We start from the raw sequence: 21222 nt of genomic DNA on the forward strand, positions 1-21222 counted from the left end.
AAATAATGCAAAACCCTAATTTTCAAAGATCTGATTTTTTAGGAATTATTTTGCATAAAATTTAAAATCACAAAGACTATATCCTATGTATAATTCTGAGATATTTCCAAAAAAGTAAGAAAATCTAAAAAAATTGCTAATTTGCTCTCAAAATTAATTTTTTATGAAAAATCATAAAAAATTCATATAAATTGCAAAATCGATCCAAAAAATCTAAAATTTGTATTGAATCCTTCTAATACTTTTCCTAACCTACACAAAAAAATTTATGCCAAAATTCAAAGCTTTTTGTGAGATATGATCAAAATAAGGAAAAACCCTAATTTTTAAAGATCCGATTTTTAGGGAAATATTTTGCATCAAATTTAAAATCACAAAGAACAGATCCTATGTATAATTATGAGAGATTTCCAAAAATGTAAGAAAATCCAAAAAATTCTCTCATTTTCTCTCAAAATTAATTTTTTATGAAAAATCATAAAAAATTCATAGAAAATGAAAATGTGCTCCAAAAAATTTGAATTTTGTATTGAGAGCTTTTGATACGTTTTTCAACCTGAAAAAAAAAATTTGGTGCAAAATTTCCTAGCCGTTTGTGAGATATGATCAAATCTCTCCAAAATCTTGATTTTTGGTCCAAAACCCTAGCTACACAAGGTTATTCTCCAAATTGTTTTACAAAACAGCAATATAGGGTTAGAAAAATCTGCAAAAAATATAGATCTAAGAAAAATACATGTCCCATGGGGCGTGCCAAAATGTTTATGGTGAAAATAGATAACAATAATAACAAAATTGAAAGGCTAAATGAATTCAACCACCAAACCCTAGCCTAACAACAACAAAGATCCACCATAACATATGAAGATTACCTAAGACAATGCAAATCAAATGAAATCACAAATATTATACCATCAGATGTCCAATAGGGTTTTGATCTCCATTCTTCCTATCTCCATTGATCTTGTTTGATATATTTGCTCTCAGATTTTATGTGCACAAGAGCTCAACAAAGAACGGAATGTGGTTGCAAGTAGGATCGTAGTATAGTGAAATGATCAAAAATAGTTCATTAGCTCATTATGGTTTGACAATGAAAGAAGCATCTCCTTAAATAGAAGACACTATATGAAATGGAGGGATAAGATTTAGAGGTGTAAAAAGGAGGTCGACTATGATTAGAAGGTAGGTAGAAGAAATAATAAAATAATAAAAGAGGTAGGTAGTGTAGGAATTAAGAGATGAATGACATGCGCCATGTGTAGAAAAAGACTAATGAATTAATTAAATAAATAAAGATTTATTTAATTAATAGAAGAAATGAGATCAATTAAATAAATAAAATATTTATTTAATTTAGGAAAAGGATAATTTAAATAAATAAATGTATTTATTTAAATGAGAAGTAAGGCTAGAAGAGGATAAATGAATTAATTAAATAAATAAAGATTTATTTAATTAATAGAAGAATTAAGCTTAGATAATTAAATAAATAAAATATTTATTTAATTAGACTAGACAATTTTGGGTGTCTACAGTAAGATCCTAATTCCATTAGGGGCTTGGTGCATCTTGTCTCCTTAACGTGGTAGAAGTCTTTCAATATTGTTTCCTTGTACTTTACCAACAGTATTGGCATACGCTTATACTCCCACTAAAGTGGGGGCTAAGTGTAGTGTCATGAAATTGTGACCCTTGTCCTACCATTGGCTCTATCACCCTTCCTGTTGAAGTTCATACTAAATTCATGGATGTTGACTTTGTTATCATACCCTCTTCTGAGCAATTCCGTGTGAAGTTGAGCTATCCTTGGCTATCTTCCATGAAGGCTATTGCTTCTTTTATCCAAGAGTGTTTGAAATTTCCTCACAATAGAGAAATCATAACCGTGAACCATATCTCATTTCGTCCATCCGAAAGAAGCCCTAGTGTTCCTATTGATCTCTTTTGGCCTAAGCAATTTCAATCTCTTCCATCAAAGAGTGATGCTCTTTTTCAATCTTATCAAAATGGAAGAAAGATATGATCATATCCTTAAGTCAACCTAGATCCCCAACAATTGACATTCCTATCATACTTGAAGATGAAGTCCTTCCCCTCATGAATAGAACTAATCTCCCTCATAAGGAAGATCTTCAACATATTCCTATGGATGTGACTATACCTTCTCCTAAGAAGAACAACAATATTCCTCCTAAGGTTAGACCTATACCTCCTCCTTATGATGGATCTAGTCTCCTTCCTACACCTAACATTCCTCTTTTATATGGCGCAGTTCCACCTCCTTCCTCTTATAGAGAGACGAGGCATGTTTCTCCTCTTGTTCAACCTAAAAGACCTCAACCTAAACCTTCAACTATCAAAGAGAAAAACATTCCTACTTTTTCAAATGTTCCTCCTCCTTCTCAACCTTCCACTAAGACTTGATAGAATCATTATGAGAGAGAACAACGACGAAGACATCATGTTCAAGCTCGTGAAGTTGTCCCTCAAAATACTCAATCTCCCAAGACTCCAACAGTTGACATGATTCCCTTTTCTCCTAAGCAAGATGTTCAACCTACATCTCCAAATCATAAGTTGCAAAAAACATGTGATGATTTTACTCCTATTCGTGTTCTTGCTCCTCTTTCTCTAAATTTTGATGAGGAAATGAGTGAAAATGTTATTCATGATGGCAATACAACTCCTAATCCTTCTAATAATGAGTATGAATATGTTGATGTGGACAAGCATTTATCAACTGAATTTTCACAAACCTTAATCCTATCTCCTACAATCGAACAAAGTGACTTACCACATGAGCATAGTCCTTGTTTGGATCTTGTGATAGCTCCATCTATTATGCTCGATGTCGCTCCTCTGGCATGTTGCTTGCCTCCCGAAATAGTGATCAACAAGATTGGGAGGCGAATGTCATGCTAGATTACCAATATTAGCACTGTAGATCTTCTCTCTCTCTCTCTCTCTCTCTCTCTCTCTCTCTCTCTCTCTCTCTCTCTCTCTCTCTCTCTCTCTCTCTCTCTCTCTCTCTCTCTCTTGTGACCATTCTTCTATGTGTATCCTTGCTTCTATTTTTCCCTCAATGTCTACTTGAGGATGATGCAAAGCATTGAGATCTTTTCTTGGTCTCTTTCATGTTGACTCGAAAGACATCCTCTCTTCCCTTTCTTCTAAGGTAGTGTCCTTTCTTTGGGGAATGACAATTATTATATGCACATATACATATATGATATACATGAGTTATGATACAGCATACTGACCTTGAGGAAAGAGAATCTACCTCGTGCTTGGTGTTTTTTGTTCATTATCCTTGGGTTTATTGCTCACTTGGGGGCTAAATCCTTGCAATAACGTGCTCCCTCTCTTCTCTCTCTCTTGGGTGTATCCTACCTTAAAGCAATCGCTCCCGATAAGGCACGCGCGATTGCTTTAGCGTGGGGGCATACACTCCGCTCATATTTTCCTTTTCGATACTTAGAATTATTTAGTGAACTTGGCTTTGCTTCATAATCTTGGTATCTTTTCCGTGACTCATAGTGAGGGGAACCTTGCTACTTGCAGTCATGGTTTTCCCTTCTTGATCTTCCCTTTTACTTTGTCAATCGATGTTGTAAGATCCTAAGTCCACTGGGGGCTTGGTGCATCTTGCCTCCTTAACATGGTAGAAGTCTTTCAATCTTGTTTCCTTCTACTTTACCAGCAGTATTGGCATACGCTTATACTCCCACTAAAGTGGGGGCTAAATGTAGTGTCATGAAATTATGACCCTTGCAATTGTCAACCACATTAGGGTCCTCACGCATGCGATTCGAATCCCTAAGCCAAATCGGAGACCAAAGACTTGCTCAACATCTGAGAACTCCACCTTGCTTGCCCTCTGCACTGCCCGAACTGCTTCATGTCCTGCAAAAAAGGGCAGGATAGGGGCGTGGTGCCCCTGTCCTTTGCCCCATTTTGGGGCAGGACCCTTTTCAAATGTGCTTTGGAGGTTGCACATTGAGCGAGAAAACTCCCCTAGTGTTGGCATGCAATGGAAAATCAATCAATTAGCCCTAATTGACAAGTATTTAAGTCGCATTTCCCCTTCCATTTTGGCATAACACAGATACATGAGATCACACATTCAAGCATTTGAGAGCATTCAAGCATTCTTTTCCAACATTGAGAATTTTCAAGTCTCCTTTCAAGGCTAGGTGTTGCATTCAAGTCAAGGATTCAACCATTGAAGAGGAGATTCATTCCAACATTCAATTTCACATAAGCAAATCTATCTACAACCTCCCTTGAGGTGATTTATATTTCAGTATTTCATTTACATTCACTTGCAAGTACTTTCTTTCATCATTTGGTTAATTCCAAAACTAGGGGTTGACCTAAAGGCAAACCCCCAATCCCAACACCTTTACCTCTCTTTTATGTTTGTAGGTTGCAGGTGCACAACTATAATTTTGGATTCAGGCTCCATTTGCAGAGGCAAAAAAACCCTTTTCGTTTCGCGGATTTTTTCGGACCATGTACATTCCCACCACTGTATGGGCAAATTTTTCCCAAATTCATAGGGTGACTTTGTTTCGATAGATTATTGCCAAATCCAGGTGCACAACTTCATCATATGCTTCTATCTTGAGTTATAATCAGATCTTTATCACTTTTACACTTGATCATAAGTACACAATTCAATCAATTCAAATATCAATCTCAGAAGAGGGGATTCACTTCGCATCACTCAGAATTCAATCTCTTTCTCTAGAGGTTGAATCTAGTGTATCTCCCCCCCCCTCCCCCCCACTCTTCCAATGTAATGCAGAAAATGTGTTTGAAGAGAAATCCAAAGTGAAACTTTTATCTCTTCTCGAAGGGAAGAAATGCTTTCCTCTCGATAACTCCATCATTCACCTTTTTCCAACATTACACCTTCATAAAATATAAGCATCAACATGTTGCATCACCAACATTAGCATAATAGATAATAAACATTCACATCATAAACATAACTATATATCATAGACATCCCAAGAATATATATATATATAATCCAATCATTGCATCTATAGTGTCGTAAATCGTACACCTTCATTAGTGTGTCTAATTTCACACTCTCCTAGAACCTATTTTAGTATTTCCCTTTCCTCTATGCATTATAGGACCTTTATTGTAATTACTTAGTATTTAATTCAATATTATGGGTCTTATTACACTTTATTATATCATCACACTCTTAATTGGGCCCTTAATTCTAGGTGTGCCTTTTATTTCTTCAACATCCTAATTAAATCTTAATCTTACTCCAATTTCAAATTTCAAAGCATATTTTGCATATCTGCATTACAGTTCAAGCCACTAAGTTGGAATTGGCATTAGAACCTCATTATCTTGCATTCCTTGAAAGTCAAAAAAATGTTGTTGGGACCAAGTCACCTTGCCCTCTTGATCTTTCACATTTTCCCCTAAATTTAAGGAGGATAAATTGGACGTCTTATCTAATTCAAATCTTGCTCTACATGAAATTATATCAATTCTCAGTCAACCTAAAGGTGATTTCAATTGTGAAATCCCTATATAAGGCAGCTCTCTCAATTCATTTTGATGTAACTATTATTATCTAGTTATCATCCCATCATTATGCCAATATTCCAACTTAAGAGCAACACTTCAAGAGCATATCTAGTTCAAGGAGCAACAAACTACATCAAGATATCTTCATATTATGTTTCAATTATGATTTCATGATGGATTTTATGTGATTTATCATGTTATTTCATCAACACATGGAGGAATTATCCTAAAAGTATTGCATCACCTATTAAAGGTATAATCATCTACATTCAAACATTTCAATTTCAGATCTAGCCTTTCCCTCAAAAGGCAAGCTTTCCAATTCAATTCAAGTTCAATTTCAATTTCAATTAGGGTTAATTCCAAACCTAGGGTTTGACCTAAGGAAAACCCCTATCCACAACCCCTTTTCTTTCCTCTTATGTGTAGCTACAGGTACTTGAAAGAGTCAAGAGACCCAAAGCAACATCAGGAGCTTGGTACAAGCCTATCCTTGAACTTTGAACCTATTTTTCAAGGGCCAAGGTGGTAGGGTACCCTTGTCCTAGGACCAAGGTGTTGGGGCACCCTAGTCTTGATAATTCTACATTACTTTTTAGTGGTGGCATTCAGATAGTCTCAAGAATTGGATCTTCTGAAAATAACTCAACCTCAAATACCATGGCATTCTTGTTGGAAATTGACACTCATTGGATTCATTTTGTTGTCATTGATGGTAACAATATATGATGGAAGACATAAACCAGCACTAGGAAGCATATACCGGCAGATATCGGCTTTGGAGCATTCAGGGCTACACCAGCACCGGCACCGGCATCAGTACTTCTTTGGAAACTGACATCAAGGAGGATTTACTTATATCATTTTATAATTAATATTGTCAAGGCCGACATTTTTGTAAATGTATTGTAAGCCGACATAAGGCATATCATTTGTAATAGGTATATAGGTCAGCCTGCTAGGTTCTTTTTGCAAGGGAATGAGAAATATGATATGTGTGGATATAGGAGAATATAGCAGAACTATATGATGTGAAATATATGTATGGAGATAATTTTGTATGTGAATTCTATATCATGCAATGATCTGTAGATAGATTGGAAAGGATTCTTGGAGGAGAAGGGATACCAGTAGCAGTTCAGAGTTTATGAACCAGTACAGAGAAGAACCAGAACCGAAACTCTATTTGGCATAGCAGATGCATTCTTGAGTTCATTTTCAGTAATTTACTTTGGCGGAAAGCTTGTAGTCAATGAGGCTCTTTAGTGATGAGTAGTATGCTCTAGGTAGTGTGCCTTCCTGCAAGTGCAAGCCCCTATTATATGTAATATCTTTTCATATGGCCAGTGAAATGATATTGTGGGTCACAAATCCCACCGTGGTTTTTCCTCATTGAGGTTTTCCACGTATAAATTTTGTGTGTTATGGTGTTCATTTATGTGGATGGTTTATTTTCTTCTTGTTATATGTTTATTTGTTTACCGGTATATATATGCATGGTCTAGAAAGAAAAATTGTTCATTCCGGCATAACACTGATTCACACCCCCCCCCCCCTTCCTCTCAGTGTTCTTGGATCCCAGCAATTCTAGCACCCTAGTCCTACCAGATCAACATCAAATTTTAGTCATAGGTGCAAAGTCAAATTTCCTGCTCATTTCTGTGTCTATTACAACATTCTTGATTATTCGTCAGTCATTTATAGCAACTTAAGTGTTTACTTTCTTCATGTCTTAGCCATAGTTTTGCAATACATCAACATATCTCCATAGTTCATTCACTTTTTGTGAGGGGAAAATGTGTATGCTAAACTAAACAATTGAAATAAAGAAGAAAATAACCAAACAAGTCATTCAACTCAACACTTCGAGATAAAAATGTTAAAATCAAAATGAAGAACACAAATGACAAGCAATGCAAACCAATATCGTTGCTTTGATTTGATTATTCCATGATTTGGTGTGTGCTCATGATGTCAACGAATATTCGATTATGCTCCATCAATGCAAATATGAGTGAATATGAAAGTGATAATAAGGATGAGTAGCGATTTCGGCAGAGTAACAATGCAAGTGAATGAAAAGTGGATCCTTTGCATAGGAAATGTAGGGTTTAAATAGAAGAGAGGAAGGAGAGGGGGTGGGAAGAGGAGACACTTGTCCTCAAAGGGGACAAGTGGCTCAACTAGAGGGGAAGGGGTGACATGTGTCCTTCCCTAATGACACGTGTCCATTTTGGGCAAAGCCACCCAAAATAGGATATTTTCCCCAAAAAGGGGGAAAAGAGATTAGGATGTGCACATATGGAGGTTTGGAGGATGGCTAGGTTGGGGGAGGTTATGATAGATAGGGTTGGTTGGGAGGTTTGGAGGGTGACTAGGTTAGGGTTGGTTAGGACCCTAGGGTTAGGACAATGGTTAGGTTAGATGGGGACTAAAAGTAGGAGCCATGTTCTAAAATAGGATTTGAGTCTAATTAATTAATTGAATTAATTAATCCAGGGGTTTGGGGAAAATAGACATTTGATTAATTAAAGGTAATTAATCAAATGGGGGCAATAAGGGAAATAATTAACTAGGTTAATTAATTAGGAGGAAATGGGTTGGGGGGTTAATTAATTAATTAGAAGGATAGAATCGGGGATTAATTAATTGGAAGAACGGAATAGGAAAATTAATTAATTAGAGGAAAGGGATTTAAATTTGATTAAATTAATTAGTCTAATTTAGGTGTCTACATTTTGCCCCTCTTCATGGTGGCACTAAAATAGTATCAGTGTGAAGAAAAATAAAACACTGAGAGCGAGGAAGTGAAAAAAAATGCCCCACACTCGACTGAGAACGGAGGAAGAAGGAAGGGGTTCCCCCTCGAGAGGGTGCACGGGAAAAAGGGGCATGTGCGGCGTCTCAAAAAAGACATTGCTCCAGCCAATGGAAAGAAAGGGGATGAAAAACTGAACCAACTGGTAAAAATGACACCTCAAAAGGAGGTCCGCAGAAAGAGATATCCTCAAAATAATTTTGCAGGGGCGCAAGGCGAAGAAAAGAGCCAAAAGTGCACCATTTAAGGCCAAAAAGTGTTTTTTGAAATTCATTTGTGCATGCTCATTTTCAAAAAAAAGAGCTCTAGAGAAAAAAACCTGGTGAAGGCGAGATGGTGGAATGGGTGAGACCAAGGCACCGAACGGACATGGTGCGGAGCGTGAGGTAGCATGGGACACTAGATCGAGAGGTATGGCCCAAAAAATGAGCTCTTTTGTCGATTTTTTTGTTAATTTTGAAAACAAAAATCTTATTTTGAGCAAATATAGGGTTTGGAGGGAAGGGGGGAGAAATCGGAGGCTGGCGGGAGCACAACCTCGCCAAAGCGAGGAGACCACCCGCAAACGCGAAGGAACCACCCCATGGCACAAGGGCGCAACCCCGCAAACTTGGGGTGCCACCCCATCGGTGGGGGAGAAACCTGCCCGTGTGGGGGGGGCAACCTCGCAAGAGCGGGGGCAAACCCCGTCGTCATGGGGGCACCACCCCGCAAACATGGGGGTGCCACCTTGTGAACGCGGGGGTGCCATCCCACCGATGGGGGGAGCAACCCTGCCCATGCAAGGGCACAGCCCTATAAGAGCAGGGGAAATCCCGCTGGCGTGGGGGTGCTGCCCCACAGGCGAAGGGACCAGTGGGACAGCTGTCCTGCACGTTTGAAAGAAAAGAAGGGGAAAAGGAAGAAAAGAAAAAAAAGGAGCAGGGAAAAAAAGAGAGCTCTCGTAGGAAGACGCAGTCTTGCAAAAGGGACTGCTAGATGGGACGACGAAAAACACCTATTTGCCAAAGAAGGGAAAGCAAGTCGCCAAAAAGGCGAACAGGGGGCTGGGAAAAGGAAAGGCAAAGGATTGATAAGTTGTTGTTTGCTTGATGTGCAGTGGAGTGTGGAAATTATTTCAAGTCGTGAGAGACATTTTGAGGTACTGAGGCTTGGAGAGGAGTTGAACGATGTAGAGTGTGCACACATTGATGTGATAGGGTTGGGTTATGTGGCACAGATGCCAAACATTCGGTCACACATGGCAATGCTGAGAGCGTTGATAGAGCGATGGAGGAGTGAGACCTCTACCTTCCACCTGCCTGCAGGTGAGATGACCATGACCCTTGAGGATGTATACCGGATCATGAGACTGTCGATACGAGGAGCTCAGTATATTGCAGGGAGGTTCGAGCAGGCGGAGGTCGTTAGACTCTTAGCTGGAGGAGAGATTCCCTTGCGTTGGGGGATGTTATCACTGGATCATGCGATGGCACAAGCACCACTAGATAGGCTGATATACATCTATGTCTGTGCACTTGTCAATGGTTACATCATACCAGATCGTGGTGAGAGGTTTATTGTACTAGGGATGATCCCAGTGGTTGTAGAGGCAGTGCACAGCGACAGACCGATGGCCTGGGGGACCTTGGTGCTGACAAAGCTATACAGGGAGCTCCATGAGATCATATATCATCCAGGCAAGGGATTCAGATTCATCACACTTTTATAGGTATGGGCATGGGAGCATATTGTTGCCACGCAACCAGTGCCTAGGCTGGATAGGGATGCAGTCGAGCCTGTGGCATCCAGCTAGTGGGGAGCACTGAGATATGAGGTTATTGATGATATTGACCATTGGAGGGAGACTCTCGATAGATTGACAGTGGATGCTATCACATTGAGACCATATATGGGGATCCCTCCATGGCCAGAGCATCAATGACACATGTCGTACATGATGACAGGGGGATACATCATCGAAAGGTGGGAGTGGTTGATCGAGATGTATCATCCAGACCAGGTGTAGGGACAGTTTGGGTAGATATAGGATGTACCTGCAGCACCACATAGATTCTGACATACCACCTGAGAGAGGGTGGTAGGTTTCGGCCCTTAGTATAGGATAGAGTAGGTATCATTGACAGGTGGACTCAGATGGCTCCAGTTACATGGGATCCACGAGGGGGACCGACAGATGCAGGGGTCACAATAGCTTATATAGAGTGGTGGGCAAAGGCTAGACCGAGGCCAGTTGGGGGATCGGGATTGGCACCGATCATAGAGAGGAGGGCACAGGCACTGGCCAAGGGGAGCAAGATTGGACACTATCATCCAGCCAGATGATCAACTGAGATAGTGGTAGAGCGCGTGATCTGGATGAGGTCCAGATCAGCAACAGGGCGAGAGGCTCAAAGGACAACAGAGGAGAGGAGACAACACCCATGGAGGTGGACTCATCACTAGAGGTAGTGATAGGGGGATCAGAGGAGGAGGGGCAAGCTAGAGGTAGGAGCTTAGTGAGACCGATACCTACCAGGATAGACAAGAGGGATGAGAGGGGAGAGGGGTCTGGAGTATCACCAAACTAGGCAACATGGACTCGCGCCCTTGAGGAGGCATTGAGGAGGAAAAAGCATAGACTATAGGGTGTCACTACAGAGAGAGATAGCCTGCACAGGGAGAGAGACGGCCTACTCGGGGAGAGAGATGAATTGCACGAGGAGAGAGATGCTACAAAGGGGGCTAGGAGATAGCTACAAACAGAGAGAGACAAGATCCTCCAGGAGAGGGATTCAACAGAGAGTGTCAGGGCACAACTGCAGGCAAAGAGGGATGCAACAATAGCTATGAGAGAGGCGATGGAGCACTCTTGATGAAGGACGAAGGAGATAGTGGCCCACTACCAGAGGTAGAGGGATGAGGCAAGGAGACAGGTTGCACCCATCAGGGGCAAAGGGGAGCTAGTGCAGGTTGTGTGACAATAGATGGTTGAGATGGAGGCCCTATCTCATTAGGTCAAATGGTACAGGGGTCGATATAAGCAGGAAGTACCAACTGAGTTGAGGGAGCAGTATGTACCACCTCCTCGGGCTAGGGAAATTATTTCCTCACACAATGGAGGATCTAGCAGGGGGACAGGGAGATCCAGCCACAGCACAGATGGATCAACCAAAAGGAGGGCTCAAACAGAGGACACTACAGTGTTAGGATCAGGATCCGCACAGGGATCACCGAGATAGGGATAGGGGCAGGGATAGGGACCAACCGAGTTACCAAAGAGCAAATGACTATACAGATGATGCAGTTTTTGATATTTTTGGTACACCATACAACGGACATGGAGATATATATATATGTTTTGTACCCATTTTCTTTTGCACCTCATGCGTGTGATGAGCATGATAAGTGATCACCAGTCCGCATTATACTATATTTACTTACTATATCTTTTGATTAGATACTTCAGATGATGTACACAGTGATATATGTGTACATTTTGTATTAACATACATTATTGAGATCATGATGATATTTATGACATACATTTCGTTCTGAGTCCGCCATATGATGTTTGTCTATGAGATTTTTGATGCATGTATGAATGTATATGATGCCATGATATATTCTTCATATGATTTATGCTTTTATGATTATGAGATGCATGGATGTATGATAGAGGTTATATGCGACGAACTGACTCATTGGTGATGTAGGATGTGATGATATTATGTATGTATGACATGAGCTATGAATGCATATGATGTGATTGGATATATGGATTATGTGCTAACCCATATGTGATGCAGGATGTTACGAAGAATAAAATGCATGTGATAGGATATGATAGATATGGATTATGTGCTAGCCCATATGTGATGCAGGATGCGATGGATACTGCTCCAAGAGAACCCGATCGGACAAGTGAGGGAGGAAACGGACAAGGGAATGTGTGCACATCCCAAGGAGGAAGGGAGGGATCAAATGCAAATGGAGATGCAATGAAGATGAGGAAAATCAATGGAGCACGAACATCCGCATAAAATGGGATGCCATGTAGTGAGCATTTATTTTGATTTAGCATTGTCTATGAGTCAACCAAGGTATAGAGAACCAAGGTTGAATTTCACAGCCAATGCATGGACTGACACGTATGCACAGACATGTAGGCCAATCCAGCATCACACAAAGTTATAGAAACCATGTAGGAAATGATGCCAGAATGACCACAAGCAGAAGATATACCCCAATGTAACATGAGATAACAAAGACCACATGAGGGAACAACAAAGGGACATACCAAAAAGACATGCCAGGCAAAAAACCAAAGAGCAGCAAGATCTCCTCCTAAGCTCTATTATTCCTAGCACACCATGATATAAAAGATCATGGTGACCAAGAGGAAATAGGATTCAAGGAGCTTTGAAAGATAAACAAAGATCGAAAAGAATCTGAAATCAATACAAGTTGTCACAGATGTCTTTTGTCGATAGGACAACAGACGGATGAAGATCGATGATGTTGTCTGAATAGAGGAAGGAGACATCCTGTGCAGACTGATGATAGGTGTTGCAGACATGAGAATGATATATCTCAAGATAAGACCCGGGCGGATGATGGACAAACCGAGAATTGACAAAAGGACCTAAGAGACACGTGAAGATCCAGATACTAAACAATCCTGCTAAAGAACTAGCCAGAAGGAGAAGATCTCACCGAGCGAGACAAGGAACCAATAAACTAGGTACAACGAAAACCCTATATACAAGGTAGCCTATGAACAACGAAAGACCAGTGATGCATAGAGGTACAAGAACGAGCAAGATACTTACAAGGATTATGTACAAGCGACGAGGATGGAGGTCAATGGAGATGTGGATATCATGGGATATCATGCCTAAAGGAGATGGAGGCAAAGGAGATGGATGAAATGAGATGGAATGGGATGCGGGTACCATGAGATATTGTGCGGGGAAAGAGAGATGATGGTGGTGGGTAGTGATAGATACTGCGCCAAGAAGGGTTAAAAGGAAGGCCCAAAAGATAATGAAACTGCCCTTTGGTACATATGACACATGTTTCCAGGTTTTCACCATATATACATGCCCAAGGCGCCACAAGAAGTGGTTTACACCAAAGGATGGATTTTTTTAATTTTTTGGGGGAATTTTTTTATTTTTTTGATATTTTTTTATTTTTTTATTTTTTTGAGAATTTTCTGATTTTCAAAAATCTGATGTACACTGCCACAGACTAGGCATAGAACTTCAGGTGCAGAATGTTAAGGAGATCATTGAGAGGTTCCCCTTCTAGAGTGGATAACTGATATGCACCTAAACCATATTTTGTTGTGATCACATATGGACCGAACCAATTTGCTTTAAACTTTCCTTTCTTTTGGAAGTCTTGTTGATTCAGTGGGTTTTCTCTTAGGACTAGATCACCCACTTCAAACTCATGATGGTGGACATTCTTCTAATATTGCCTCTTTAGGAAGATTTGATATATTTGCATATGATCATAGGCTTTTTGGCATTGTTCATCAAGAAGATCTAGTTGTGGTGGCTCCCATAGGAGTCTGAAACAAAACCCTTCAGAGAGATGCACAGTGATGGTAGTTCGACCTCAATCGGTAAGATCGCTTCTGCACCATAAACAAGGGAGTAGGGGGTGGCTCTTGTAGGAGTCCGAATACTAGTTCGGTAAGCTCATAAGGCGGGATTGAGATTGAGGTGCCAGTCACGACTAGTTTCATTGACAATTTTCTTTAGGATACAAAGCAATGTTTGGTTAGTTGCCTCGGCTTGGCCATTCCCTTGGGGGTAATATGGTGTAGACCAATGATGTTGGATATGGAATGTTGAGAAAAGGTTGCGCATGTGTTGGTTTTTAAAAGGGGTTCCATTATCAGTGATAATAGTGGAGGGAATCCCGTAGTGGCAAATGATGTGGTATAGGATGAATTTGGACACTTGGACATCGGTAGTAAGGTGAGGGGAATGGCCTCCACCCACTTGGTGAAATATTTAGTTGCTACAATGATAAACTTGTGTCCATTTGAGGAAGGAGGATGGATCTTACCAACGAGGTCGAGGCCCCATGTGGACAAAAGCCATGGTGTTGAAATAGGTCACAAATCCTATGTTGGAACATGAATCAAATCCTCGTGTTGTTGACAAGGTACACATTTCTTAACAAATTCACAAAAATCATGTTCCATAGTGGGCCAATAATATCCCACGTGTAAGAGTTGTTTGGCCAGAACATATACGGTCGTGTGAGTGCCACAAGTATCGATGTGCACTTCTTGCAATGCAAGTTTAGCTTCATTCAAATCGAGACACCGAGAAACTATCATGATAGCCACGATGATATAGATTGTCTCGTAGAAGGGTGAATCAGACACAATGGCGGATAAGATTTCGATGGTCATTATGGGATACGTTTTCAGGGAAGGTACCGTCTTTGAGATAGGTATGGATGTCACGGTACTAGGGTGAATGGGGTCCAACAATATTGCACACCATGTCTGTGTGCGATGTCTCAAATGTTGGTTATAGAAGTTGTTTAACTAGGAATTCATATCTCAGACTATCTGATCTAATATCCAGGAGGGATCCAATGGTGGCCATTGCGTCAGCTACCTTATTTTGAGCTCGTGGAACTTGATCAAAGATGATATTCTAAAAATTACTCTTAAGGTCATCAACCATCCTTTTGTAAGGTAGGAGCTTATCATCTTTAGTTTGGTATTCATCATTAGTTTGTCAGATGACAAGTTGTGAATCTCCATAAACCAAAAGATCTGATATATTCCATTGGATAGTTGTCTTTAATCCAGTGATTAAGGCTTCATACTCAACAATATTATTAGTGCACGGGAATGCCAGCTTGAAAGATTTTGGAATTAGATCTCCCTAGGGTGTTACAAATAGGAATCCTGGCCCAACTCCTCTTTGAGTATGTGAACCATCAAAGAATAATTTTTCAAGGAGGTTGTGCACTGATTGTGCATACATATCCATCAGAGAATTTTGTTATGAGTGGATATGCATCAACTAATGGTATTTCTGCTAACTTATCGGTGATGACTTGCCCTTTGATAGCCTTTTGATCCACATATTGAATATCAAACTCATTGAGCAACATGACCCACTTCGCCATACGTCTTGTTAGAGTAGTTTTGGAAAGTAGATATTTAAGAGGATCAATCTAACAAATGAGCTTCATTGTATGACTTAGCATGTAGTGTCATAATTTCTGAGAACAAAAGATGACAGCTAGGCATGCTTTTTCCATTGGAGAATAATTAAGCTTATATCCCACTAATGTGTGACTGATGTAATAAACTACTATTTCCTTGCCTTCTTCATTAAGTTGTGCAAGTAATGCCCCCACTATTGTTGCAGTTACAGAAATGTATAAAATCAAAGGACAACTTGGAATGGGTAACATTAGGACTAGTGGATGAGCTAGGTATTCTTTAATCTTATCAAAAGCTTGTTGACACTGGATATCCCACTTAAATTCTGCACCTTTCCTAAGCAGATGAGTGAAAGGTTGACATTTATCTACTAATTGTGCGATGAATCACCTGACATATTGTCATTTTTCTTGTAGAATACACAGATTCCATAATGTTCAGGGAGGAGGCATTTCCATTATTGCTTTAACTTTCTTGGGATCAACCCTAATGCCACACCGAGAAAAGATGAATCTTAGAAGTTTCCCTGATGTAACCCCAAACACACACTTTTAGGGTTGAGACGCAACTTGTATTTAGCCAAACGCTCAAATATTTGCTCAAGGATTGTTGGATGTTCTGTTGTTGTTTTGGATTTGCGCAATATGTCATCCACATAATCTTCTATTACTTTGTGCATAAGATCATGAAATATCACTATCATAGTGCGTTGATATGTGGCACCTGCATTCTTCAAGCCAAAGGGCATCAAAATGTACCCCATGGTGTGGTAAAAGTTTTTTTATGTTGATCATCTTCTGTTATTTTCATCTGATTGTATCCTAAGAAGCAATCCATCAGGGATAGCATTTCATGTTTCGTTGTAAGATCAACAAGGATGTCAATGTTATGAAGTGGAAAATCATCTTTGGGACATGCTTTATTTAGGTCTTTGAAGTTAGTACATATTTTGATTTTGCCATTAGGCTTTGAAACATGGACCATATTTGAGATCCATTCCGAGTAATCAATTGATCAGATGAACTTGACTTCTAACAGTTTTTCTAATTCTGCTTTGACCAAACAATGCAATTCTTGGATGCATCTTTCACAGTTTTTGTTTGACTGGTTTAGGATTGGGATCAACTACAAGATGATGAACAACCAACTCAGGATCAAGGCCAGGCATGTCTGCATAGGACCATGCAAAGTTGATGGGCCATCTATGAAGAATATCAAAGAACACTTGAGCCTCATCGCTAGATAGAGATGCTGCCACCTGAGTCATATGTGGATTTTCTGAAGTACCCAAATTTATCTCTTTTGTCAAATCTATTAGAATAGGTGAGCACTCAGGAACATAATCATTTTTGAGGGGAAGAAGAGAATCCTCATCCTCTGGCACCTCAAAAAGGTTTTCACCAAAAGATACACCCTTTATTTTTACTATTTTGGAGTCAAGAAGCGCCTCTGAAATATTTTCGCTACCAGACTCTTTATTTTTTATTTCTTTTTCACTTTTGTGGTTAAGGATTCCCTCTTCCCTAAAGTAACCTTTAGGATCAAGCTTGTAAACTATATTCTAATCAGGATTGTAATATGGTGCAAACTCAGTTGCCACCAGAAATTGCAGGAGTGTTGTGTCATTTTAAAATGTATCTAGATGTGCAATAGTTTGGCCCCAATCAATGAGTTCATGGTGGCGAAGGGGAAGGTCAATAAGGAGAATGGAGTTTTCAAATAGCGCAGATGTACCAAAGGAGGAGGAGCTATCTATATCACCATATGCATGTTTGACAACCTCAAGGATGTTTTTGGGATCGACCGGAACATCCACATTATTTCCAGAAGTGCCAATCAGACTTGAGGCTTCACGAGAGGGATGTCCATAACCAAGCCCTTTGTTGTTCTTACTATCAGTGAGATCAATAGGGGTTCTTATGCCTTGTTCTTCTTTACCTAGCCCACCACCTTGATAGTTCCATTTCTGAGTAGCCCACATGTGTTGTTTTGGATGTTTGTGCTTGAATCCTTGGAGACGGGTCTCATTGTCTGTAGGGACATCCTTGTATAGCCACTGATATATGTCTCCTTCTATGACCTCATGGTTAAGCTCTCCTTGAGCTTGGAATGTGGTGGAGCCATATTGTTTGATCACTGGTCCTTTCTTCTTTTGTTCCTTAGTGGGTTTCCCATGCGAATGTGGATCAAAGGGAAAATCACCCACTATGAAAGTACCTTGCAAGGAGTATTTGCCACAATCAGCATCATTGATCTTGAGTTGGGAAAAGGATAAAGAGACATATGTCTTTTATTTAGAAGTGACTAAGATGGTATTATGATTACAAAAAAACATACCATCACACTCCCTTATTATTCTCAAACAATTAATATACAATCTTTTAATTTATTCATTTATTACTCTCTCTCTCTTTTTAACTTGAGTGTCATTTTCCATATAGGCATTAGGTGCATCGTCGCTATTGATGCCAGGGCAATGATGGGAATATGGGGATGAGGCCTGGAGTGCATGATAGTACTCAAAGGGTTGAGCATGGCCACGAATGGTGATTTCACATCCTTGAAATGGAAATTTAAGGCATTGGTGATAGGTGGAAGGAACGGTTTGCATGACATGAATTCATGGGCGACCGAGAAGTATGTTGAATGGGAGATCAAGATCAACGACGTGACAAAATGTGTTTTGTGTTGTTGGGCCCACTTGGATAGGGAGATTGATCATCCCTATTGAACTTCTCTCAGCATTGTCATAGGCCTTCATATTAATGCAATGATTGTGCATATCTGAGATAATTTACCCCACCTGAGTAATGAACCTTAACGTACAAAGATTAAGGGAAAAACCATTATTAATTAGGACTTGTTATACTTTGTGTAGCTTGACTATGGCTTCAATGTTCAATGGGAAAATGTGATCAGGATCTAAGACTATAGCATTAGATTGTGTAAAACTGAGGTGATAAGTGGAAGATAAATGGGCTACCATAGCTTGAAACTGGATGGTGTTAATGTTACTGGGAACGCGAGCCTCTTGTAAGGTTCATGTAAGGATCTCCTGGTGAGTAGGTGAGGCTTTTAGGAGGTCAAGAATGGAAATCTATGCAAGAGTTTTTCCTAAGTACTTGAGGATATTGTATTGCGTAGACACCGATGACGTAGGAGGAACACTAGACGTAGGGGCCCCTAAGACTAACATGCGAGCTCTTCTAGTAGTGACCGCATAATGGGTATCACCTCCTTTAACACGAATCATGTTAACATGATCATCAGCCCAAGAAATGTACCCTATAGTAGGTCCATAGTCAAATGAAACATTGTTGTAATTAATATTATTGGTTATTGGTAGTGTGACCTTGATTAGCAGCAGATGTGCTTGCTTCCCCTTGATGCTTGGGAAGAGCGGATTGGGTGGAAGCTATGATATGTCCAGCAAGGATGGATGCTTGGATGGGTCTGGATAAACTACTGGATAAGCTGATATTGAAGCCTCTGCCTCTGCGGGCTCAGTATCTCTCTCTCCAGGATTGGGACGAGATGTTTGGCTGGAGCCATCCGGAGCGGGATAACATTGACTATAGTTTTATACATTCTCAAATTGGCATTACGCGATTTTCCTGTGATAGGGTCGACAATAATTTTGCCCTAGTCAATAAGGTCCTAAACTAGATGTTTTAGCTTCATGCACTTGTTCATTTCGTGACCCTTGACGCAATGGTAGGTGCAATATTCATTTTCTTTATACCAATCAGGTTTAGGCTTAGATTCATCAAAAGGTTGTGTTTGAGGATATACAACCATGTTGTGTTGTTCCATACGTTTGAAGATAACATCTAGCGGTTCAACCATAGGCGTGAACTGGCATCGAGGCTCGTAGCTACCTGCTTGACGTGGGGGAGCCCAAGATACCGTGATTGTGTTAGTCATATTAGCCATGCATTTGCTGGTTGCACCTATGGTGGATTGACATGCGACTGCAGTGGTAGATTGTTGCATGTTTGTGGGGGTGGTGGCTTTGCGGCCATGATTATTTGTACTATCTTAGAATCAGTAACCCCATCACTCATAACATTTTTATTTTTGTTCCAATACCGTTGTCTGTCATTACTAGGCTTATTAGAATATTCTTTATAGAGATTTATGACTCCTTCGTTAATTAAATCTTGTTCAATGGAGGGTCCTTTGGACATGATATCCTTGAAAGTACTTGCACAGTTCAGTTAAATGTGAAATGCAAGCTTTGAATGAAGATTATGTATGAAAATCGAAACCAACTAAGTATCAAGGATCGTACAAGGGAGATGACCTGTGAGCTCTCTCTCCATCATTGAACATAATCAAGGAGGTTTTCCCCACCTTTCTATTTGGCCTAACATAGATCGAGCATGGAGATGTCATTTTGTATGTTATAATGATATTGGGCCACGAAACGTTCAGATAAATTAGCAAAATAGTGATGACACTAAGTGGCAATTTGGAGAACCATTCTAATGAGGAACCACTGAGACTTTTGGGAAACTATCGTAGAAGATAATTATCACACCACGACACCTCTTGACAAGCCATAAAGAATTCTTTGACATGGTGACGTGGATCTCCTTTCCCCTTGTATTTGTTGAATTTCGGCGTTTCAAAATGTTTGGGAAAGGGCATCGCAGTGATGGACTTGTCAAACGGGTAAGGATAGAGTTCTTCAAACTCGAAGACCCATTTAGAGCTATTCTCTTGTAGCATTTTAAGAGAAGATTTCATTTCCTCACATTCGGTATTGACCGAGAAGGGATCATGAGAGGGTGTAGTTGATTGATATTGAGGCATCTGATGTGACATTTGTTGAGAATGATGATAACCTTGTTGGTGTGATGGGTTCTGATAACTAGCGATGTTTTGATAACCCAAAATTTGTTGTTGACAAAAAGGTTGTTGCTAATATTGGGATATCTGCGAATAGGTTGTCGCATTCTGTTGAGGAGCACCAAGAGGTTGTTGAGATCACTGATTTTGAAATTGTTGGATCTATGGCACACTGCCTTGTGGGTAACCGCCCCTTGTGTAATTGGGATACACATTAGATTGAGTGTTTCCCGATGGGGGATTTTGACTTGCACCACTTTGCACATGATGTACATTTGTGACTACATAGGAGACATGAGGCACCTGCAAGTAACTAATCGTCATTGAGAAATAAGTGTTTGGAAAGTTACTTGGGGTTGATACTGGGTTGCACCTACAACTGGTGGCACTGATTGAATAGGTGGGGGTATGTATGATGACAATACTATAGAAGGCATGCCCCCAGCCAGGATCTTCGTAGCGGATGTGAGAGGATAGCCTGTCATCCTATGGTGTTACCTATGACTTGCGATATTGATTGAATAGGTGAGAGTATAGATGATGATGATGGCATCGTGTAATTAATGCCCCTAGTCAAGACTTGTGTGTTAAAAGCGGGGGGATAACCTGACATTCTAGTGGTCCGGCATGGCATTTATGAAGAATGCACATTGATGGGTTGAGAGACCAGATTGGTAAAAGGCATGACTTGCATCACACTAGATGTTATGGGCATGTACGCCATCAATGGTAGAGAGGTGGTGAGTTGTGTGGATAACACATTAATCGATGCATTATAAACACTGCTTCCTGCAAAGGCAGACCCTTGCCA

General features: G+C 40.1%; 1 protein-coding gene across 1 annotated transcript; it reads left to right on the forward strand.

Annotated features, from left to right (window-relative positions):
• Positions 1-9093: 9093 nt before the first annotated feature.
• LOC131856553 (protein MAINTENANCE OF MERISTEMS-like) lies at positions 9094-10088 on the forward strand. The gene is made up of 2 exons (XM_059208385.1): positions 9094-9252; positions 9477-10088. The coding sequence occupies exons 1-2, from the start codon at positions 9094-9096 to the stop codon at positions 10086-10088; spliced, it is 771 nt and encodes a 256-aa protein (XP_059064368.1).
• Positions 10089-21222: the final 11134 nt, after the last annotated feature.

This window comes from Cryptomeria japonica, chromosome 7, assembly GCF_030272615.1.
Source record: "Cryptomeria japonica chromosome 7, Sugi_1.0, whole genome shotgun sequence".
NCBI classification, from domain to species: Eukaryota; Viridiplantae; Streptophyta; class Pinopsida; order Cupressales; family Cupressaceae; genus Cryptomeria; species Cryptomeria japonica.

Coding starts and splice junctions, on each gene's coding strand:
- LOC131856553 (XM_059208385.1), top strand. CDS start 9,094: ATGGGGGTGCCACCTTGTGAACGCGGGGGTGCCATCCCACCGATGGGG. Junction 9,253..9,476: donor GTGGGACAGCTGTCCTGCAC/GTTTGAAAGAAA, acceptor CTTGATGTGCAG/TGGAGTGTGGAAATTATTTC.